The 24532-nt window shown below is 34.3% G+C and overlaps 1 protein-coding gene across 2 annotated transcripts in view; it reads right to left on the bottom strand.

Moving 5' to 3' along the window:
* fusl (fuseless) overlaps positions 1-24532 on the bottom strand; it is a 49085-nt gene that overhangs the window by 13648 nt on the left and 10905 nt on the right. Inside the window, exons 2-6 of one of the 2 annotated variants that reach the window (XM_068776748.1) lie at positions 23606-23711; positions 21756-21909; positions 14681-14872; positions 13374-13527; positions 1994-2146 (exon numbers count right to left, since the gene is read on the bottom strand). In XM_068776748.1, the coding sequence (XP_068632849.1) occupies positions 1994-2146; positions 13374-13527; positions 14681-14872; positions 21756-21909; positions 23606-23711 (759 nt within the window). Of the gene's footprint in view, positions 1-1993; positions 2147-10022; positions 10644-13373; positions 13528-14680; positions 14873-21755; positions 21910-23605; positions 23712-24532 lie in introns of those variants that run through there. The other variant, XM_068776749.1, reaches the window with a different exon arrangement.

Raw genomic sequence — 24532 nt, forward strand, 5'->3', positions numbered from 1 at the left:
TTAAACTATTTGTTTCCCAAGCGTATATATCATATTAATAAATAGATAACACAAAGTCATTACTAAAATTTGTTTTGTTAACATATTTGATGAATGTGTGTACAGTTGTACATTGTTTACAGAATTTTATATTCTAAATACATATATGGAAAATTTTAACTAATTTTTTCCTCATTTATGTTTACTTTTTTAACTGTTCAGTAAATATCATATATTGTCATTAATAGATTAGATCCATCTTACCATTTCCTTATTCTATGTGCAAACTGACAGTTCGGGAATGTTCCAAAGACGCGATTATTGTGTTTTGATTGATCGATTCCTAGAATCAAAACGATTCCGACATAATGTGACTACATTACAAATCATATGCCGGCAATGACATAAGTTTGAAAATAAATCCGAAGATTTTGCGATTAGTTTATGTTGAACACGAAATAGATTAATTTTATCTAGACTTTTTTGTATAATATGTATTTGTCAATTTCAAATAAATTAGTTTAAATTTAACCTAAAACATATAACGAAAATAGACAAATTCAAAAATTTATATATCTATGAACGTATGTATACGGTTTACAATCAATTTTATTAGAAATCTGTGGTGATGGCCCTTATCTATATATTCAGCAGTGGACGCCTTACGACTAAAATGATGATGACGTAAGTATGTTTGATCATGTAAAAAATAATTTATTTACATTACGTCTTAAGAAAAATACAAGAGAAGAACCAAAGAGTTTCCATATAATGAAATTCAAATTAAAGCAATGAGGATTCCAAACGCGTTCTTATCTGAGAAGCACCCACAACAAATTTAGACGCGTTTCTTTGTGACCATATCACATGTATCATATAGATACATAACTTTCATATAAAATGTAGTTACACTTCGTATTTCTGGCCACTATGGATACAATACTTTTAAGAAAAATCATTTTAGAACGTTGAAATTGAAATTCGAACGCCGATTTGAATTCGGACGCCATCAGTGATATGGTCACTGCTGTTACGTTAGGGTCATGTATATTGCAAATACTCTGTACATATATTTAATGGAATCAGGCGTTACCTAGCGGAAGTCCATCCTAAGTATGAAAAGGACCAATATTTAGCCACTTCCGCACATGCAGTGGTAGTCATGCAATAAAGTGCAGCGCCCGCTAGCCCGCTGATAAATGCGTATGCGGCAAACAATGCGAATCACACAACCGCCACCGCCAAATTACTCAACACGTGTTTCACCCCTCCACGGGGCATCTTCAGGAGTTATGTTACACCGATTAGTGCCAAACACAGAGTCGAAGTACTCTGTACATATTGTGAATACACCTCTGATCACATAGATTATCATCTTTATCGCCAACGTGCTTGGGTGATAGCTGACTTCCGCCCGCTATTCGTGTATAAAATTGTCAAAGAATTTCAGTTTTTTTACTTTAGTTTTTCCTTTCTAATTTTGTTTTGGATACAATTTTTAACGAACTAGTAGGTGATTTAGTAAGTTTAACATTGCTAAATTCTTTCTTTATATGATAACGAACATACATCTAAATGTATAGCAAAGTAACAAAGTATGAGTCGTATTGAAATCTAAATACAGTTTCAAAAGATTGACTTGATTGATCCATTCTTTGCAGTTATGATATAAAGATGGATAAGGATACATTGATCGAATGAATGTTTATGTAAAGTAATTTCATGTTAAGAAATTATGAAGGCGGCTTCAATGAGTATCGATAAGCAGATATATACAAAAAGAATTATTTTTTGGATCACATATTCAAACTTGCAAAAGTAGGAATTGTTATCTAAACCTGTAACCATCTTGAATTTTAAAATAAACTTTTTTAATTTCATTAATTTTTTTCTGCTTTAAGTACTGTATAATGCTTTATGCTGATTTTCAGAAGGCGATCAACATTATATGAGAATTATTTTTATGTTTCATAAGCATTTATAAATGCAGAATGCAGAAAATAATTTAACTTACCAATGATGTCCAAAAAGACCGGACTTGATCGTCAGGGTAGAGGAATATGTCGAGAAGCGCCCAGGACCCACGCCACACGAAGACCACCAGCGAACCCACGATCGTGACGGAGAATATGCAGTCCAGGACGTAGAGTGCCATCTCGCGGCTGCTCTGTAAATCATACCAACTGTTACTGACCCTGCACTATTAGTTGTCAGGAAACCAAGTTATAGAATCTACTGCTATTGTTTCTTTTAACTCCTGTAAGCTATAGTTCGTGCATATCATTTCATCCGCTGGACATAGGCGTCTCCCATAAATTTTCAATAAAACTGGTTGGTAGTGGTCTACCTCCAGCGTCCGTCGACCTTAAGAAGGTTGTCCGTCTACCTTATGGTTAGACCTCCTGTGCTAGCAAGACCATATCGTCGTTTAAGCTTATACACGTCCACCGCAAGGTATAAGTCTCCCCCAAAGATATCTATGGGTGGTATACCATAATCGCCACGCTAGGCAGGCGGGTTGGCGATCGCAGTGTGGTATTATAGTACCCAGAGGATGCTGCTGCCCATCCTTTGGAAACTTGTTTGTTAGCTGTGACAATCATGTACAATTATTGCACAATGTGTAAATTATATAATATTGTATCTCGGAAATCGAACCCGCGACGTACTGAAACAAGTCTCATCTTCTACCGCTCTTCAATCACTGATCATAAGTAAAATTACGTAAAATTTATTAAAGTGATATGCTAATTTATTATTCAACATACCACCGTATAAATTTATGTTGAAATTATAATGACGCAAAAATAATGAGATCGTATAAAATTTTGGTTTATTTGAAAATAAGTGATTTCCAAATATTTTTTTTATTTTTACTAAGTGATTAAACCCTTTTATTACTAACTGTGCCAGCCACTTCCTTCGCGTGGAATTTAACAAAAAAAAATAATTATTTACTTTATTGTTTTTTTCTTCACTAAAGATTTTTTCTGAAATAAAATTAGCCTAAGTTACTCCTTATCACTTCAGCCTGCCAGTATAAGCACCGTCAAAATCGATCCAGTCTTTTCATAGATTAGCCGGAAAAAACACACAGACAGTTAAATATTAAAAATAATAATAATTTTAGTGTATGTACCGTATATACATCCTTATGCATGTAGTAAAATGTATACGTACATACGCAATTTTATTCATTTATATAGATAGTAAACATTTACTCATATTCTTATATACTTAGCTACATTTATAATGATCACTTGCATGCGTCATAAAATGCAGTAAGAGACCAATTTCATAGAAAAAAACAAATTGAGTTCGTCCATATTTGCATCTTTTAACTTTAAACTCTGAGGTTTCCAAACGTGTCCTGATCTGGGAGCGATCCACAACAAAGTGAGACAGGACTATATGGTTATAGAACAGTAATTAAATGTGTAATCGTATTTTTGTATATATGTATGTGAGTATAGTAATGTATGTGTGTATGTACATCCTAAACTACCCTCTCCTTCATCTTTTTCAACTCCATCCGAAGGTTGTAGGGCGGAGATCGCTTCGAGCGATAATACTGCCTCTTGTACCTGTATATAATTTGTTTCTTTGTTTTTTAGTTATTATCTATAGTGTAGAATAAAGTGTAAATAAATAAGTAACTAAATGGTTCTTAGAGATTTCGATCAAAATTATTATAACGAACATTAAACATGGCGTGGTTAATTTCTAAATTATTTTAGCTCCTTTATTTTAAACATTATATGTGGTTCAGAATCCATAAAATGTTACTAGACGCAGTATTCTGCCAAAGCTCTCCAATAGGTCCAGTTGGGGATGATACATCAAGCATTTTCTAACGCCCTTAACAGCGTCGTCTATTCACAACCTTAAGGCTCCAGCGGCCAACTTTTCTGTGCCATTTTGATAACTTTATTTAATCTTTACACACACATACACACACATATATATATATGTATGTATTTGCAATACAGCTTAGTTCTTTTTTCACAGATATTATGGTCGAAGACTGTATTACGATTCCATTTGCCTATTCAATGTGACGACTATTCGTCTTTATTCACATTTATACGAGTATTTTTGGCTTACAATTTAAAATTCTGCTTCATATTGGAGTAATGTTTTTGATTACGATGGACTAAAAAAACGTTTTCTGACATAATCATTTTATTGGTCGCAAAAATAGTGCGATAATTAATTAATTGCTGCAACCGTAATTAGTTAAACCCTTAAAAATAAATATGTTCGTACATGATTATCAATTAAGCCGACACACGCTTAAAGGATTATCTACTTTCAAATTTTTGGAAAAGGTATAACACACACACTAACGCGAAATTATATGTACCTAAGTTTTTATATCTCTATATAGATACATAATTTTCACTTACGTAATGACTCATCACGATATCTCTGGAATCATAAATTTTAGAGATTTAAAACTTGACATAAATATTTCTTTAGTCAAGCAGATATCAGCTAAGAATGTATTCAAAGAAATTCTATCCACAACCGCAGTTGAAGGGGCATACATTAACAGAAATGTATATTTTACAAACTAGAGCTCTTATAGGTTTACAACTTGACCAAAATATTTGTCATGATACAACTACCAAGAATAAATTTAATAAAATTATACACATAAAAGTGTGGTGGAAGGAGTGATTTTACTGCGGTAGTTGTGTAATTCGCATTGTTTGCCGCATGCGCATTTATCAGCGGGCTGGCGGGCGGTGCACTTTATTGCACGACTACTGCTGCATGGGAAAGTAGTTATATATCGGTCCTTTTCTTACCATAAAAGCAATACAGGCTACGACAAGCTAAAGGAACAGCTGGTGTTTTTATATCTATATAAACAGAAGAAATATGGAATTAAGTATGTTATCTAATTATTAATTCTTATTTAAATCTTGGTTATTTTTTTGGAATTAAAAGGAATTTTATGTATTAAATTAGAACTGTTTTTGATAAAAAAAATTAAATCATAAGGTTTTTTTTTTAAAATGGAAGATTTTTCACATTCAATTATATTGCTGTCAATAACAACCCCACAGCTAATCAGTTATATAAATACTAAGAAAACTAGCAATAGTTTTTTCACTTTAGTAACTCCAAGTTCATTTAATTATGTTTCGAAATTTCAACACCTACTTACTTTATTTCATCTGTTATTCTCAGGTGTTAGACTGAATTTGATTCCAATAAGAAATACATCTTATCGACGTCATTACCTGAATAATAATTTTTTATTGAATATAAGAATTAAAAACAATATGATTATTTATCGTTACAAGTGTCTTATTGTTCGACTTATATCCGCGTAATACAATTGTTCTTAATCAAAAAAAAAATGTACTTATTTTTAATTCTCCGTTATCGTGCACGTGCCGAGGCTGTGCAATAGCAGTGTTTTTGATAACTTAAACACGTAATTAACGTATTAACATGCATCGATTGTCTTTAATACCTCTGTCCGTTTAAGCTTACCCTTATTATCCGTGATAATTTTGTTAAATTGTTTTTTTTTTTTTTTAAAAAAACAAGTCTGTTTCGCTTGTTTATACATTTTTACGTAATAATTGTAATATGTTTTATTACAAATATATACGTATATGTAATACGTAATGTTTTGTAATGGAACTTACTTTTATGTATACATTTTAAATTTTAGTTATATACTTTTTTAAATCTATCAATGACAGCGAAAAATAGATCAGAATTTTCTCATTTTTATTATATATATTTATATATATATATATACATATATATGTATGTATATTTAATTTAGAAATGATGTATACGTAAAGTTAAGAAATGGATTATACTATAATATTAATACTTATTTTAAGATTTCCTATTACACATGACGTCGAGTTAAACATTCCCTTTTAGAAAAGGTCTAAAGTTTAATTTCTAAGTTTTAAATATATAAATAAAGTATGGTAGTTTTGCCGAAGTCATTATGTAACCTGATAGTTACTAGCTACAATATACTATAAACCAGAATTTAATAAGGTTTTCTTACTACGATAAAGATCCTAAAATAAATAAAAAAGAAGGAAAAACAAAAATTGGTATCACCAAAAATGATGTGATAAAATTTATTTACGCTTTTATTATAATTATAACTGTAGCGTAAACTGTAATGGATTTACATATACAATGCATTTAATTATTCTAGATTTGAGGCTTATAGATTCAAAAGTAGTAAAATCCAGGCAGATATTATTAAAACAAAGCATCTTACAAGCATGGAACTATTTCCATACCTGTAAGATGTTTTGTCATCTCTGTCTGTATAATCATCAATATGATTTTGATTTTGAGATGACTTCTTAAATGATATATACAGGTATTGTATGATTGTACAGGGTATAGAGCTGCTTTAGATGTTGAACTCAAGTCAAATTTGACACTATGTAGATTTAGCTGCTTTTGATTCTATATGACTCAATGTATGTATGTATTATATAAATACGATTGCAATATATTTTATTCTTGTATTTTAAGGCATACAACTAGTATGTGTTAGCGAAGCGGATTCCTTACTTTGGACATCTGTAGCTCAAGCTCATAGCTATTTAACGAGCTATGGAGAAGGCTATAAAATGATTAGATATAAGAATAAAAGTAACTGGCAAGTTATACTGCCAGTGACATACAGAGCAGAAAAGATGGCCGTTGAGGTCTTTAGATTCTGGAGTAGACCAACAAGCTAGCTAGATCTTGCTAAGGTCTTCGGTAGACGTTGTATGTATGCCGATTAAACTGGTCTTATTTGAAATCGCTAGCAGAAATCTATGCCCAGCAGTGGACAAACTGAAATAATGAATTCCTTAATAAATAATGAGAGCTTACAACCTACACCGAAAGTTCAAGAAGAACTATGTTGTAAGGAAAGTATGTATAGTATGTATATATGGTCAATTTTACAAATGTGGTCTGCACCTATGAAAAGAAACAGGATAAAATAATAAATGTTCATGTAAATGTGCGGTGTGTTGAGAGAGTGTGTAGTATTAATGGAATTTTACGTGTTCAATAGAACCTGTAAGTACAATATTGACCTTTGTTCCTCTAATTTATAGTATCTTATCTTGCCCTCAATACGGAACTAAGTAATGTTTTTGTACCAAAAAGTAATGAAGCAAATAGGTCTTATAACAGATTATTTTACCTAAAAACATTAATAAAATAGTGGCTATATAAGACTTTGAAATATATATAACTAAATATAAAGGTTTAATATGAGTGTAGTATTTATATTGGACGTTTAACACAAGTTATATTTTCACTAACAATCTATTAACACTAAACGAGTGATGAATGGAATGAAGAGTGATACCGTAGTGTCGTGGTGCAAAATGTTCCGGCGGCTGTATTAAGCCGTGCCAGGACTGTTGAATGCACAAAGGATGTTGTTTACGAGACGGTAGTTAGAAATTGCCACGACCTGTTTAGGCGTGAGACTTAGAGACCGTAAGAATCGCCAATATACGAGATTAGCAGGTGGTAGTGATCTGTCACCCGTACGTTTTCGATTTTCAAAAATCAAATTCAAAAATAACAGTAGCTTTAATGGCTGCGCTCGAATTCAAATCCTCGTTCTATTTAAATTTCGAACGCGCAATAACTATTTAAAACATAACATTGTGACCGTAGTGGACAGTGATACGAAGCGTTTTTACATGAACGCTACATGACTAATAGTTCAAACAAAAGCTGTTTCGAATATCTGAAACGTCATTGGTCAGCCAATATGTGTATTACAGCCAATCAGGGAGATCTTTATAATATATTATTTGGTCAGCGATAATAAAACAGAAGCTCACGTATAATATTATTTTCCATGACGTATATAACAATTTATGAAGAAAAAGTTCAAATTTTAAATTTAGTATTTTAACTTTTTTCTTTCTGACCAATGTAAGAAAAAGTTGTTGTATATATGATTTCAAGTGCAAAACTAACTAGTAGTGTGTAAAAAATCAAATTAAAATTGAAAAATATTAACTGATATTTTCTTGAATTTTTGAAACGAAAAAAAATTCAGTGACGAAATATTCATAAATTCATAAATATTTAGTAAGCAATCAGAGAATGTGGTTTTCTTTGCAATACTTAAACTGGAAACAGATTTTCTGTCTAACAGATTTTTTTATTTAGTTCTCACCTTGATACATATATGGACACATTTTAGTTTATTACCACTAAATTATTAAAAAACATTTTGTAATCTCTAAAAATAGTATTTTTAGAGATTACAACATTATAACAAAACATAATTTTTTGTTTGAGTACTAATGTACTCGTATAACGCAATGGATTAGATGATCAGATAATTATAAAATTGTAAAAAGAATGTATCGAATTTTGATTTTGTATCTATTTGATATAAACGAAGACGAAGACCTCGACTTGTTCGAAAATCTGTGAACTTTAAATATACAGCATAGCTGTTCTGCGGTAGGAGATTGCAGCAAGGTACTAATAAGATTCAGTAGTTTCTCTTCAGGTAATCCATCTCTTCTCCTGAGCAGGTTACCTGCAGTGAAAATAAGAACCCACAACCCTAGGCGGCAGGACCATTGCAGGCACTCTTCAGAGTAAAAGTAGAAGCATCTGCTTTTACTTTCACGGATACGATAGTGGTGGGCCTTTGGAAAATGGTCATCGATCGAGCGAAGGAGCCAAGACCAGATTTGCTGCAAGGGGCTGAGGATCGCCTGCACTTGTAAGAGCTCACTCTCTAGGTACCATTGGACTATCAGTGACTTGGGGAGTCCGTTGTCCATGTTAGGTGGAAAGGTCGCGAAGTAAGATGCACTAGATTTTTTTCTCGACCGAGATAGGACTAGAAACGTACCTAGGGCGCTTCCGATACAGTAATGATGGAAGAAAATCGTGAGGGTTTAGTCACTGCAAGTATGACATAACCCATCGTTACAAAGGCGGGTGAGTATGTATAACTATTTCCACGCGTAAAATTAAAAATGAGTTTAAATGGATACAATTTAACCTTCACCTACTGTCGAACGGTGCGCAAAGATTATTGTGTTCCGATTTGAAACTACAACTTAGTATAAAAATTACGTTAATAAGATGTATGTTTTATATTTCTATACAGTGTTACTGGTCACAGAAAATCATATCACATAATCACTAATAACATTTTAATATACTATCCTCATAAAATATCAGACGTATAAATATTTTTGATATTGTAGCACAAAAATAAAAAGAAACAAGTCAAATACGGAGCAAAACCAAACGTCACAATTTGTCTCTAGTTGAGGTAATAAAACTTTGTTTTCTTAAAATCCATTTAAACGTTTATGCCTTTGTCTGGCAATTTTTAGCCATAAAAATTCATATAAACATTACCTAATTAGGCCAAGAAAAGTAAATAGAAACTAATTAACAAAATAGTTTTGATTTGAATTATCTTCTATAAAATCAACGTGCTCTACTAGTTATAACTATGTTTAGTGAATTTGAATAATTATTTACATACAGATTTTATATACCGCGCTAATAGTAACCTTTGAAAATTAAATAAAAAATCGTTATTTAAATTTAGATAACACACATAGTAACAGTTTGTCTAAAATCGTGTTATCATAAGGTGAGACGAATAAAGCAATAAATTAATATAATTCTGTTGTTTTATGATATAACTGATTTATTGTACGCAATAATAATATAAACCGTATTTGACTACCGCCTGGCTGAATATAACTGGATATAACCATGCGTCATGAATATTTCGAAAATTTATTATTTTTAGAATGTGATATTTAAAAAAAAATACAAAACTTAGTGTAAAATAATAATCAGTGAAATTACGCATGTAAAGGAGTCGTAATTATCCGGTATCGTTGTTTTAAAGAAAGCTACGAATTATTTTTACCTAATGAAATTTCTCGTAGCAAATTATGCTACGAAATTGCTACGCGGTTTACACCACCGTGTAGCATTTAATTATAATTTTAATGATGATGTATATTGGTACCGTTTATACTAACCGTTCGGAACATGGTCGGAACATCAAAGTAGTCCCGTGGCCCGTCCACTGCAATGGCGAAGGGCGCTGCGCTGATGTTCCGTAGTGCCCGAAGCGCGGCCAACGAGAGAGTTGCTGCACCGGTCGTGGAAAGTAAAGTCCTCGCGCTATCACCCGTGCACTCATTGAGGAGGTTCCACACACCGCGCCATGCGCCCACGCAAGCCACACCCGCTACATACGTGTATAGCCTGGATAGCACGTAATATGTCAGCCGGCCTTGGTCTGGCCGAAGAAACTTGCCCAATTTGGATTGGAAAACGCACAGAAATAGATCACAGCACAGGCCGAAGATCGCGCAGGCGGCGGCACTGCTGACCGGGTAGTCCGGGAGAACGTAAATGTCCATGAGGCTCCATGTGGACTTCCAGTAGGAGACGACGGCGGGCGCGACGACGATGCTAGCGAAAAGTGAGTCTGCGATCTCGAGCAGTGCGGCGTGCGCTCGGGATCCGCCCGCGAGCGTGTCCGCCAAGCCCGCAGTGCTTCCACGCATGTCTGCTACGAGTGAGCGCCGAGACCCATGCAAGCGCACATCGCCACTAATTGCATTATCGCACGTCCCGCGCTGCGGCTCCGTCACGCCCCGATGCCACGCCGGCCGCGTCTCCCCGCTTTTAAACGCCGCCCGCTTTCTCCCGTTTGCACTGATAACGGGTATTTACCAACTATCGCGAGCCAACACTATCTGCGGTAATACGATTTTGGTCGCCTAATCGCGATGAAGATACGCTAATTTCGGCAGACGGACCAGTCCCAACTACGCATTTGACTCGTCTCGATGCGAACGGAATACGTGTTTTTTTTTAATTTTAAAAAAAATATCTTGACAATCCTTTATTAAGATTAGCTAGATTTAATGCAGACAGAACAAAAAAAAGTAGTTAGGTTTAGTAATTTTAAATGCACATGGTTGGACGATGTAACAATCTTAGCTTTGAATATTCAAATATAATCTAAATATGTAATCTTTATAATTTTTTTTAAATTAATCTGAAAGTAGGTTAAATAAAAAAAACCTACTTTTAAACAAAATTAAATACTTAAAGCAAATGTGCAATCTTTTAATTGTTCTATAATTATCTGTAAATATAATTTAATTTAAAATATCGAAAGAGGTAATCTTTATATAAATATTCGCAATATTATGAAATATTTCAATGTAAAAATGTATTCCTTTGTTCTACAATGAATTTATGTTTATGATAAACTTTTGTCTTTCTTACACAGCGATGAGCAGTAGGCGTTCCTACGGTAAGATATATACTTTACTCTCAAAATATGCACAACTATTGCTTTAAATGGAAAAAAATGCACATAATCGTTTCTTCATCAAATTATTTAGGTTATACTTTATTTATTTAATAATATGCCATCAAATTTTGTATGAATTTAAGAACCTTTAAAATAAGACAAAAGAATCTATATCGCGAGTGAAAATATATGAGAACTTATCTAAAAGATATTGAAAAATACAAGATTAACAATTGAAATCGGAACAATCTTAAACCTATAATAAAGTCGTAAAATTGTGTAATATATAAAAAAAATATTAAAAAAAAACTTTGAAGAACTAAACTAGAGTAACAGAGAACAAAAAAATCTAAATTTATACGATCTTACATTTATAAAAATTAAAAGATCATTTAAAATATATGTAAAATAATTACATTACGTTCGTAAACATCGAAGAACTAACGTACAAAAAACTAACATAGAATAAAAAATATTACAAATAGTCCTGCAGACATAATACAGTCGTAAGATTATTTAATATATGCATCAACATTATATATATATACACATGTTGAAATATATACATATAATTCAAACTGTATAATTGATATTAATGAATTGCCACTGCTCACTAATAAGTTTCAAGAGGATGGGCAGCAGCGTCCTGTAAGGATCATAATACCTCACTGAAATCGCCAACCCGCCTGCCAAGCATGGCGATAATTGTATATCCACCATAGAAATCTTTCAGGGAGACCTATGCTTAGCAGTGGGAATCTGGGAGCTGAAACGTCGACGAAGAGGACGTTGTTAAACAGTTTCATTTAGATCAAAAACCTACAAGAACTAACAGAGGCCATGTCTCTGTTTGTTCGATGTATCTGTTTTCACTTACGATGATATTCGCATAAAAAATGTAAGTATTTATGGTAAAATCGCTGTTGTTTAATTCTTAACTGTATGTATCTCTATCTATCCATATTTTATATATATATATACACACACATACATATTTTAGTGGAATGAACAAAGTTGTGGCGTATAAACCTGCGAAGGTTTCTAAGTTAGTATGATCAATTTTTGACAGATTGCGTCACTGTCATTCCAATGGAACTCATATATGGCCGTGACAGTTCATGCTGATTCAAATTGAAACGAAAACAGTGAACAAATGATGACGTTTCGAGATGTGGGTCGCATGACAATTTTAGGTAGATTATCAAATACATGTCCGGCATATTTAAAAAAAGAACCACTAAGTATTTTTTGTTAAAATTCGTCGTTAAAGTCGCGGGATACAGCTTGTGAATTTATATATGTATAGCAAATAACCAAGCATCATTTCCTTGGCAACACTGTTGTATATAGTTTCCTTTAGTTGTCAGCAGGGTCAAGGCAGAGTCAGCGGTCTATAGGAAGTTGCTACTTGAAGTCCCTGCCGTTTTCTTGCCCATTATAGCTGGGTCAATCGATTTATCTATGTATGCTGTTATCAAACGCAGCGATTTAAGGTATAAGTCGGAAAGATTAAGGTAAAGTACTGTATATTTTGTGTTATTTAGGTACTTATCTTCAAGGGTAAAGGGATATTTGTAGCAGTTTAGAGATTTACAACATGATTTAAAATCACATTTGATAATCTTTTATGTGGCCGAACTTTTTTTTAAACCTACTAACAGTAATATAAGGAACAGGGCTCCTCTGAAAATATCTGTGGTATGATATACCGTAATCGCCCTATTTGATAGACGGGTAGACGATCGCAGTGTGGCATTAGAGTATGCAGAAGGCGATGGTGCCCATCCTGTAGAAAATCTTTTGTGAACTGTGGGAATCCTATATGGTTAATGCACAGTGTGAATTATATATAGTACTCCCCGGAATCGAACCCGCGACCTAAGATCGCAAGGCCTGTTCTCTACTGCTGGACTACTACTGATCTTTGGGTGAGGCATATACCTTGCAAGGGGCGCCTACCAACTAATATAATATAATACTCTTCATTATTATAATCATAATAATAAAGAGTATTTAAAAATTTAAAACTGTAAGAAGAATTAATTTTAAAACAACTTACCTGCATCCTCTTACGGAATCTCGTTGTAAATTCATAAGTCGGCTCTTTTCCGTCAGTCACCACGAAGTACGGTGGCGCGAGGATATTCCTGGCAGATCGAAGAAACAGCATGCAAACGTAGAACAACACCGTGAGGGCAGCTATCAATACAGGCCTGAATAAAATTAAATTATTTTTGTTTTAAAAGATATTTAAACACATGCTCTTAGACGAATGAAATAATCTATATAGCTCAGGGGGACAATAAATTGAAGTGCCTATAAGCAGGCCTCATGGCGAGCAGAAAAAATGGCAGCCGGGAGTAGGCTGTTCTGGATTGGAAAACGAAATGGCAAACGCACCAAAAGACGTTCGCACATAAGGACATGACGATCTTATTTACTTACTAACAATTGTTTGTGTACACAAATATCATTAATAGGTTGAACAATCTCTTTATTTATTAATTTATTTACATTTTATAGTAGACCAAAATCTATAAAAATACATCTAGAAGGAAATGTAATCAAAAAAAGCAAAGATAATAACAAAAAATTAAACAATTTATGCAGAGGCGGTGCAACGTGCGGACTTAACACTCGAGGCGATCTCTACCGGACAATTTTTGGATGGAGATGAGAGACTTGAAGGAAAAGGCTGTTGTTGTGTGTTGTTTTTTATTGAAGGTAAATCCTGCATAAGAAACGCTTCCACTGCGGGGTTAACGAAAAGGTTATGCCGGACTCCTACCAACTAAAACCCTATAGTCTTCTTTGACGCTTTTTGTTAAAACAACAGAACTGCCTTCGTATACTATTGGTAGTGGCATGTTGCCTCGATTCCTTTTGAATAGAGCTGCAGTTTCTCACTCGTCATAAATACGCGACATTTAATACACGTGCCACAAGATCTGGACATAGATGTGACGGATCAAGTCGAATCCGTCGCCAAGGCCTGCAGTTGAACACCCTAGTTCTATCTTTATTCACTGAAAATACTTTCTTTATCATGATCTCATCCCTTGGATGTATTTTACTGGACATAGCTATCAATTATAGATTTACATAAGGACCTGTTGGAAGACATTATTCAGCGTTTTACCAACGAACTAAACTATAACATCTATCCACCTATTGGTTACGTTACTTTGCATTTGTTCATGGTCTGCAGTAGCTATTTCATCTGCGTACTATATGACTTGACCACTGCTAATCACTTTTGTTTCTCCACGGATTTCCTCATTCTTTATACTTTATACAATACACAATGTTTGAATTGAATTATCATATGAATCCCTACTTATTACAAGTGATATGACAAATACGTACCTATGAATGTCATTTTCATCAGACACTATCATAGCAACGACGGCGTCAAATAAACCCCAACCGCCTCGCCAGTGCATTATACAGGACAAGGAGAAAATATACGTATAGATTCTTGACAGCACTCTCTCTTTTAACCATTGTATTCGACTGTTTTCAGATGACGCTGCTGTCGACCGTGATAGGAGATAAGATCTAAAAACAACAATTATCATTATTAATTATTAGTCTATTTTTAGCCGGTAGACGCGGCATTGGTATGTCCCCCCCAGCCATTAGTCGTACTATCAACCTAATTAGTTAACTTAGTTAAGCAAAGGACCAATATTTAGCCACTTCCGCACATGCAGTGGTAGTCGTGCAACAAAGTGCACCGCCCGCCAGCCCGCTGATAAATGCGTATGCGGCAAACAATGCGTATCGCACAACTGCCACCGTCAAATCACTCAACACGTGTTTCACCCCGTCCACGAGGCATCTTCAGGAATTATGTTACACCGATTAGTGCCAAACACAGAGTCTGTGTTTGGCACTAATCGGTGTAACATAAACCACTAGAAACTCAAGTTGGGCAACTTCTGCACCGTATACCAGGCAGAGCTGCTGGCTCTAGCTGAGGCAACAGGGTACGCGGCCGGCGAGTCGGCGCAAGTCTGCGCCGTACTGAGCGACTCGCGGTCCGCTCTCGAAACTGTCGCAAGATCGGACACCCTCCATCCCTTAGCGTTAAGAGTGAAGGAGAATGTAATGAAAGCGAGAGAAAAAGGGAAGGATGTAAGGTTGTTCTGGGTGAAAGCGCACGCGGGGACGGAGGGGAACGAGAGGGCGGACCAGCTGGCCAAGGAAGCGGCCCTGAAGAGTAAAAGACGACCAGAGTACGAGAGATGCCCTGTTTCATTCGTCAAGCGGCAACTGAGACTGGAGTCGCTCGACGAATGGAACAGGAGGTATGTGGAAGGAACGACGGCTTCGGTAACGAGGATGTTTTTCCCGGACGCCGTCAGCCTACCGCGTGCTCCGCAGCATCGAGGTGGACGCGGTCTCGGCCCAGCTCTTCACGGGGCACGGGGGGTTCTCTGAGTACCTTCATAGGTTTAAGCTCAAGGAGGACCCCTCGTGCTTCTGTGAACCGGGCGTGGACCAGACCGTGATCCACCTTGTGGCCCGGTGTCCCGCATTCGGGGGACTCCGGTTCGGCTTCGAGTGCCGGTCTGGGGTTCAAATCAGGGAGGAGACAATACCCTCCCTGATTGGTGGCGAAAACAAAACGACATTTATATCCCTATGCAGAGAAATCGCCAAAAAAGCGATTGAAAGAAACAAAACAAACAATTTATAAAAAAGATAAAACAAAATAAAAGGCTAAGAGAACAAATATGTGATAATTATAGTATAAGTTACAATGATAAGAAAATGTTAATCAAAATTACAAATTAAATGTCAAAAGAAAAAAAGGGAAGAATGTCAGACGAATAGAGCGAACGAGAAAGAAAGTAGAAATGTAGCACGAAAGACAGACAAGACCGAAAGAGTATGTGATGAACGACAGAAGAGTATGAAAATAAAAATAACTGTGAAAAAATAAATTGAAAAATAAGTCCCTGTCCCACCTAAGATAGGGGAACGAGAGGCCCCCAATAGCGGGGGTCTTTTTAAAAAAAAAAAAACATAAACCACTGCATGTGCGGAAGTGGGTGAACATTGGTCCTTTTCTTACTTAGGATGGACTTCCGCAAGGTAACGCCTGATTCCATTAAAAAAAAAACCTAGTTAACGTCATGGAAAGACGATGTATTTAATCACCAGTCCAAGATCGCTATCGTAACGATATTTGGGGAGACGTATGCCTTACAGTGAGTGTTTATTAGCTGATATAACGATTATCTGAATCTACGTTCAAAGATTTGAAATCTAGATTAAAACGTGTCTGGCAATATTTAATAAGATTTTATACATAGCTACATCGATAAATAAATTATTAATATCATATGTATATATCTATTTTATCGCTGTTATTTATCTTGCTTTACAACTATAGTGTGACATAGTTACAGGTAACCGCTAATGTAACTTGTAATAATATTAGGTAAACATTAAAAATCAGTTTTAAATTCAACGTAATGTTTGTTTGTATAATTTGGATTTGTAGGTCATCTATTCCTGAACAAAGGCTTTTATGGATCTCCAATAAGACCAACTACAACTAGCCTGTATTCAGCATCTTCCGACGACCTTAAAAAGGGTATCTGGTCACATTGCAGCACAGATTGTTTAGTCATCATACTCTGCGCCTGCCTGTCTGTGATCACCAGTCCAAAACTTGGAGGCAACTGAGGTTATATCTTCTATACACTATGGGGTCTGCCCACTACTACTTCTACTTGTCAGTTTTCTTCCTCTACGGATTATCTTATTCATGAATCGATCTAGCAGAGAAAACCCAAGTATTGTCCTATTAATTTCTCGTTGAGCGACTCTAATGTGGATTGCCAACCAATGGTTTGTTGTTAATTTTATAACACATATTAACAGCTCAAAGTTAAGCTGTCTTTTGTTATCATTACGAAATAATATTAAGTCAATGAATAATATCACAGTTTTAGCGGTGAATATCAAAGCAATATTTGTTTTGTATATTTTAATTCTATAGTTGCTTTGCAATATTAACTGTTATGTTTTTAATATATTTAAAGTTAAATAAGGTTTACGTGTTTCGTGTTTTTAAAAGTCAATAGAATTAGATAAACATTTAAGAATCAACCAAAGGCCTTTGCTAAATTATTTATAATAAAAACAAAGTCTGTATGACCCTAACAATGGTGTCATTGACCTCGTAAAATACTTATTTGCATTTGTTTAATGTTTAAATTAATATAAGAATATTGAATTTAGATATTAAAAAAGGTTACTAACACATTTGCATTAGGTGACAAACATTACTCACGTATAGTGAAGATAAAGACGTCAATCAAGACGAGATTTTATATTCGCGAGATTGGTACTTGGAATTTTAAAATATGTTATTTTTCTGCAATATCTTATCGCATCAAAATCAATTTTATTATTCATTATTTTATCTCCCTATCGCCAGACATCTGAAGTACTACCGTCAGATATTTATTGTAACATGAAAACATTGTGTTAATACTTCAAAAGATGCGATATATTTCTTAGTTTCATTTTGTACTAAATTTAATTTCGTTCCGCTTGGTTGTCAATTGTATAAATATATTTCCGATTTTCAAATTTACACAAAACTATTAACTTCCATTTTATTGTACGACAAGACTGTTATATTTTTATAAGGATTTTTTTGTTCATGAATTTTATATATGGATACGTATAATTATATTCCGGTAGAAGAAAAATATATTATTAAACCGTTCCACAGATATTATATGTTAGTCTTCCTTGTTTGAACCTATAGACACTGTAGTGCACTCTCTAGAAGATTTCTATGGAAGGATATCGCACTGTGGTATTATGGTACACAGAAGAAGTTGCTGCAAATCCTCTATAAGGCAATCCTAATCCAAATAATTAATGTAAACAGTGTCAATTATATAATATATTTTTTTATTTTGAAGTTATTTCTTCTAGTTTTAGATATAGATATATTATTTCATAATATTAAATATTCCTGTGACTTTATTGCAGTTCTAAAAATGTTCAGATTTATATCTCTTTATTTAGCCACTTCCGCACATTTAGTGGTAGTCGTGCAACAAAGTGCACCGCCTGCCAGCCCACTGATAAATTGCGAATGCGGCGAACAATGCGAATAACATAACTGCCACCGTTAATTCACTCAACACATGTTTCACCCCTCCACGAGCCATCTTCAGGAGTTACGTTACACCGATTAGTGCCAAACACACTCTGTGTTCGCATGTCTGCATATACGGAAGTGGCTAAATATTGGTCCTTTTTTTACTTAGGATGGACTTTTGCAAGGTAACGCCAGACTCCATTAAATTATATTCCTTTTTTCGGTCAATTCGTCTAGGATCTTAATGTAATTATTTCTGATATACTGTATCAGTAAATAGGTGGAAGTCTCTAAGAAATGAATATAAAGTTAGTTTAATATTTGTCAGAAATGGATACATTATCATTTTAATTTTACACATTTCCAACGTAAATGTGGTTGTACATTATTACAAGTATTTTTTTTTTCATATTAATCCGGTCCCAAAAAAATAAACACTATCTTTGGTGGTATGTATTATTTTATACGAATCGTATTATTTAAATGTAAAAAAATCGATAATAAATAAATTATTTTAAAAATGTCAATAATATATAATAAAAAAAAATCACTTGTTTTTTTCGATTATTATCAAAAGTCAAAATAGATGTTACGACGAAAGATTATTATATTAAGTAGGTAAGTCAAGATAAATAAAAATTTCGACTCACATGATAAGTCTCATTCGAAAGGGGATTTTTTTAGTAGATTTAAGGATATCAGTGAATTTTCAGATTTGATAAAAATGTATTACTTCTATTTATGTTTTATTCAAAATAACACTGGCGTTATAAATCATATATATTAAATTTTCATTGGAACACCTTAATATGTTCATTTTATTGATTTTTGAAGCTAATACTGAGATGATGTAGATTGTAGAAGATTCTAGAAAATCAAGCATATTTTTAAAAATTTATAAGAACAAGTGACTGTGGAAAGAGCTATACTCCGGGTTACTGTACGTGATCAAATCTGGAATGAACAGATTCATTTGCGAACGAAAGTAACCAACGTAGCCATAGGATAGTCTAGTTAAAATGGAAATGTACAGGTCAAATAGAGAGCATAGCCAGCTGTTAGGGCTTTGAGATTCTGGAGAGTAGATCATCGGCAAGAACAGCAAAGAAAGTCCACCTATTAGATGGACAAAAAACCTTGTCAAGGTGTTCGGAATACGCTCGATACAGGATTCTTCTTACGGGGCCTATTGAAAATCTAAGTTAGAGCCTATGAAGAAAAAAAATACACTATACCACAAGCTGTGGTAGCCTGGAAATAAAACGCTGCGATTCCTGGTATACAAGGGATACATAATTTACATTTTATGCATGGTATGCATCATAGATATCTTTGTGGAAGGCTTTTGCCTTGCAGTGGACGTCTTTGGGCTGAAACGACTACACTACGTTTCAGTCTAATGAACTGCCACTTGGTACCCCACTGTTGAAAAATACTTTGTATTTAAAGCTAGTGTTCTGGACAAAGTCTGTCGTATAGTATATTCAGCAGCTATTGTGGTATTACATTTTAATAGAAAAAATATCTATTAATCTTTTATATTTTATAGTGATCGTTGTATTTATTGATTAAATGTAAATTAAATAAATATATAGTACCCAGTGTCGCACGAAAAACAACGACTGACAAAACGTCACATAGTTAGTGTAGGACAGAGACTGTGCTCTACGAAGGCGAAATTAGCCGATTGTCTCTTTCCAAAAGTCGATGTGCAATATTTATCGATGGATACTCTATTTTTTGATCGGTAAATACTGATCCAAGCAGCTGTTATACGATCATTTAAATACAGCTGTCAAACGCTCGAAGATTCAATGGTCATTCAATTTTCTGAAAACTTTTTTCAAGTTTCTGTTCAACTTAATAAATTTCTTTATCGAAAAAACCTTTTCACAAAGTATAAGTAAGAATTTTTTTTTAAAAGTTGAATGAAATGGCTAAAGTTATTCGCAAGTATATATTATATATATTATAGTGTGACCGCGGGAAAAAGAAATTAATTATTATACAAAGATATTTATGGAAGGATATACCATAATCGCCAGCCTTAGAAGGCGGATTAGCGATCGCAGTGTAGTATTATGGTACGCAGATGACGTTGCTGTCCAAACTGGAAGCCGTAACAATCCTATATAATTAATGCACAAAGGAAGAATAATCTTAAATTGCATCCCCGGAATCGAACCCGCGATCTAAATTCGCAAGTCACAGTCTTCTATCGCTTGGCACTGCTTAATAGAAATCTCTATTGAAATGTGTATATATATATAAATATGTCTACATACCTTGTGCAGTGCTTGCAAGAGCGTCTTCTTTCTTAACTAATTAGTTGGGTACGAGTTTCAAAGATCAAACCAGATACAAAACATACGAAAAGGCAATAATAATTAAAAATGAACATTGCGTGTAGTGTGAATTTCTTATGCACTTGTTACATTAATATTCTTGAACAAGATCTATGTTATTCAACAAATATATATATCACTGAAATATGGTTTCATCACAACGCGCACCGGGTCAACGAAACAATTGATTGCAAAGTAAGTTTCTATATTACATAGTATCACGAAATTCAGCTGTTAGTCACCCGTCACGATCATTTGTTTTAATACAACTGGATTATTAATTGCAAGAATGTGTTAAAGATAGAGCCTATACACAGACGATGTAATCGATTTTGACTTTTAAATTCAGAACATAAAACTCATTCTATTATTAACGAATTTCTAATTGTAAATATTGATAAAATAATTTACATTTTAAACGTGATCTTTGTGGATATTTGTCCTAATACTTTTTTTATAATGCCACTAAAATTAGTAGCAAAAAAAGTAGGCGTCTTAACCCAGGTGATAAGAAAGTTAACTTGGTATAGGGCAGACCACATAGCATGTAGAACAGAGGCCTCAAGTTTCTGGAAATATTATGTATGATAAGCCCTGTGTGCCCCCAAGATAGATATATGACCTTCTTAAAGTCGCTGAACGACTCAGGTTGCAGGTCGCGTTTAAGCCTCCAGTAGTGGAGGGTTCTTGACTAAAATGATGCCGTCGATGATCAATTGACAAATCCTACTTTATTATGTATAATATAAAAATAAATGATTCTTAGTTAATGTTCGATTCAAAAAATAAAGTCTATATTGAAAAACTCTTAACACATTTCGCAAAACCTAGTAACGGCGATCATTGAACCGTCAGTTATTTTAATAATATAAGTCGTAAGCCACCACCGAAATGCAAATCCACTGAAAAGATCCAAAAGAACTCAACAGCTATATATATTATTGATCGTATAAATGATACCAACCTAAGCAATGCGAAGCAGATGTGAATAATTATTCCCAGAAGGTATATCTGTGCGTAAGGAAAAAGTTGTTTGTGTATATCCATAATGCCCCATGTGCTACGCCAAACGCCCACCACTAATGGTGCTACGAGAAACGTAGCAAACATCGCGTCACCTGGTAAAAGAAACATATTATTCAAATCATCAAATCTTTAACATACATATAAAATAAAGAATGATCGTGCATTCACCTGCTAAATATACGACCTAGAACAATGTGATTCAGTGTAGTTCATTACCATGAGACGAGATATCACGTCTCATTTGCCAAATAGGACGCATATGCTATTGCTCCCTCAGATGCATAAATATTTACAGTCTAGTATTTAGCGGAACAGATAAGAGACGCGAATGAAAGCGTATAGATGACTTTTACATTCAAATCTTTTGTTCAATTTATAATAAAACAATATCATCATGACTTTTACTGCGATAGATTAACTAACTGCCTAGACATGAGAACATGTTGTCATCATCACCATCATCATATGAGCCTATAGTCTCTCATTGTAAGGGATAGGCCTCCCCCAAAGATCATTACAGTAATCGGTCTTGCGATACCTGCGTCCAGCGACACCCCGCGACCTTATCTAGATCGTCGGAACAACTAGAGGGGGCCCACGCCGTATCTACAGCTTGTGGTAACTCCTTGAAAACTTTCAGGCTCTAACGGCTACAGGCTGCACGAGCGACGTGCACCGCTCACTGCTGTTTCAGACGAGCAATTCTTTGAACTACTATGACCTTCGTTCTTCGATCTTGACTTATTTATTACTTCTTTAATAATAAAACTGTCATTATCCTTCTCCCACTGCAAACAGTCTTGGTCTTTTTGATCTGAGTCAAATCAAATTTTAATTATTTTATTATATTATTTGATCTGGCGCTTTCTTGTGCTATCTTGTTTCAATAATTTTAACTCTTATTTATAATGATAAATAAATACAAAAACTTCATCGCTGTAACTTCAAATAGTGCCGATAGATGGCGTTAGACGTCAATTGCCGCTGTTCATTAGTTTTTTGGGTAGTCGTACAAGAGTGTCTACCTGGTTGAGTCAGCAATCTAGTGATAACATCAAACTGGTTATAAATTATCTCGGTAATTTATAAAAAAAAGACGAGAGAAGCATAGACTCAATCTTATAATGACATAATAAAATAAACATTTATACCTGAATTTTTTTTTAGAATTAATTGATAATACTATAATGAAACGAAAAATTTTAAAATCTTCAGCAGAAAGAAAAGTGGCTGGCGTAGCTCTAAAAATTTCTCATCTGAAGTGACAATGAGCCACATCGCCCGTACAACAGACTGCGCTTGTCGATGAAATGTTTTCTAGTTAGGAAAACTCGGTGTAAAACGCGGCGTGGGTATTCTCCACTATATTTAATGGAATCAGGCGTTACCTTGCGGAAGTCCATCCTAAGTAAGAAAAGGAACAATATTAAGCCACTTCCGCACATGCAGTAGTAGCCATACAACAAAGTGCACCGCCCGCCAGCCCGCTGATAAATGCGTATGCAGCAAACAATGCGAATTACACAACTGCCACCGTCAAATCACTCAACACGTGTTTTACTCCTCCACGGGTCATCTTCAGGAGTTATGTTACATCGATTAGTGCCCAAAGACTCTGTGTTTCTCTGTGAAATATTGGTCCTTTTCTTACTTATTCTCCACCTGTTGACCTGACTACATAGTCCAGGTCACGGGAAGTTAATAGATAATGGCAGCGTAAGTCATGATGATGAAAATAATTTAATTTTAAAGATCATTTTTAGTTGACTATCAAAATTAATTACATACCATAGCTAAGTTGATCGCAACGATTGACCGTTGATTCCGTGTCATCGTCACCGCCATTTTGTGATGCATGTTGCGGCAGAAGGTTTTGAGAATCACCCAATTGAATCTGAAAATAAAAAAAACATGTTTTTCACCTGTAAGACAACGTTTTTTCTATACAAGGTGAGTGTATAGTCTATTTGCTGTCAATTATAATTATATTAACTGGTTATTTAGCCTTAAATGATTTCCAAAATGATAAATAACGTAATGGTATTATAATATAGCAAGAAAAATTGTTATAAAAATTTAGACTAGTATATATTAAAACTCCTAATTTTTTATTATCTGCTGACTAAATTTTGCTGACCAATGATCTATACATTCAAGTCTTTAAAGCTTTCACACCTATTACCTATCATCTCAAATATTGCCTGAAAACATGCCAAAAATCTATTAATTACACAAAATAAGTTTAAATGTAATCCTATCCCGATACAAATAAGGGATTAAGTGCATATTAAAATAAAGTTTTTCGTTTTATTTTGTTAAATCATAACTGCAGAAAAAAGAAGCAAAGCAAAGCTTCATATATTGGCTACATATACCATAATGGTAGTACAAATTTTGTGACTAATTTCATTACAAATAGGTTTTTTTTTTCTTTAGATAGATAGGTAACTTTTTATTTGCACTAAACTTGTGTACAAAAAAGTTAAGTCTGAAATGTTCGCAGCTATACTGCTAGAGTAAAATTAGACGGTCTTATAAGACCGCCTAGTTTTATTAAGCAAAGTTAGAGGTAAGAAAGATATGTTCCAGAAGAACAAAGAATATGTATTCCTTTAAATTTATTTTTTTCATACCTGCACTGTTGTCAGAATGATCGTGGTCATACTCGATCGGTTCTGGTGCCCCTGCTGCACTCTCTAAGAGTAGCTATGTATT

Source organism: Battus philenor, unplaced genomic scaffold, assembly GCF_028537555.1.
Source record: "Battus philenor isolate CCGP_79_NKW_IND1 unplaced genomic scaffold, ilBatPhil1.0.hap1 SCAF_12, whole genome shotgun sequence".
NCBI lineage: Eukaryota > Metazoa > Arthropoda > Insecta > Lepidoptera > Papilionidae > Battus > Battus philenor.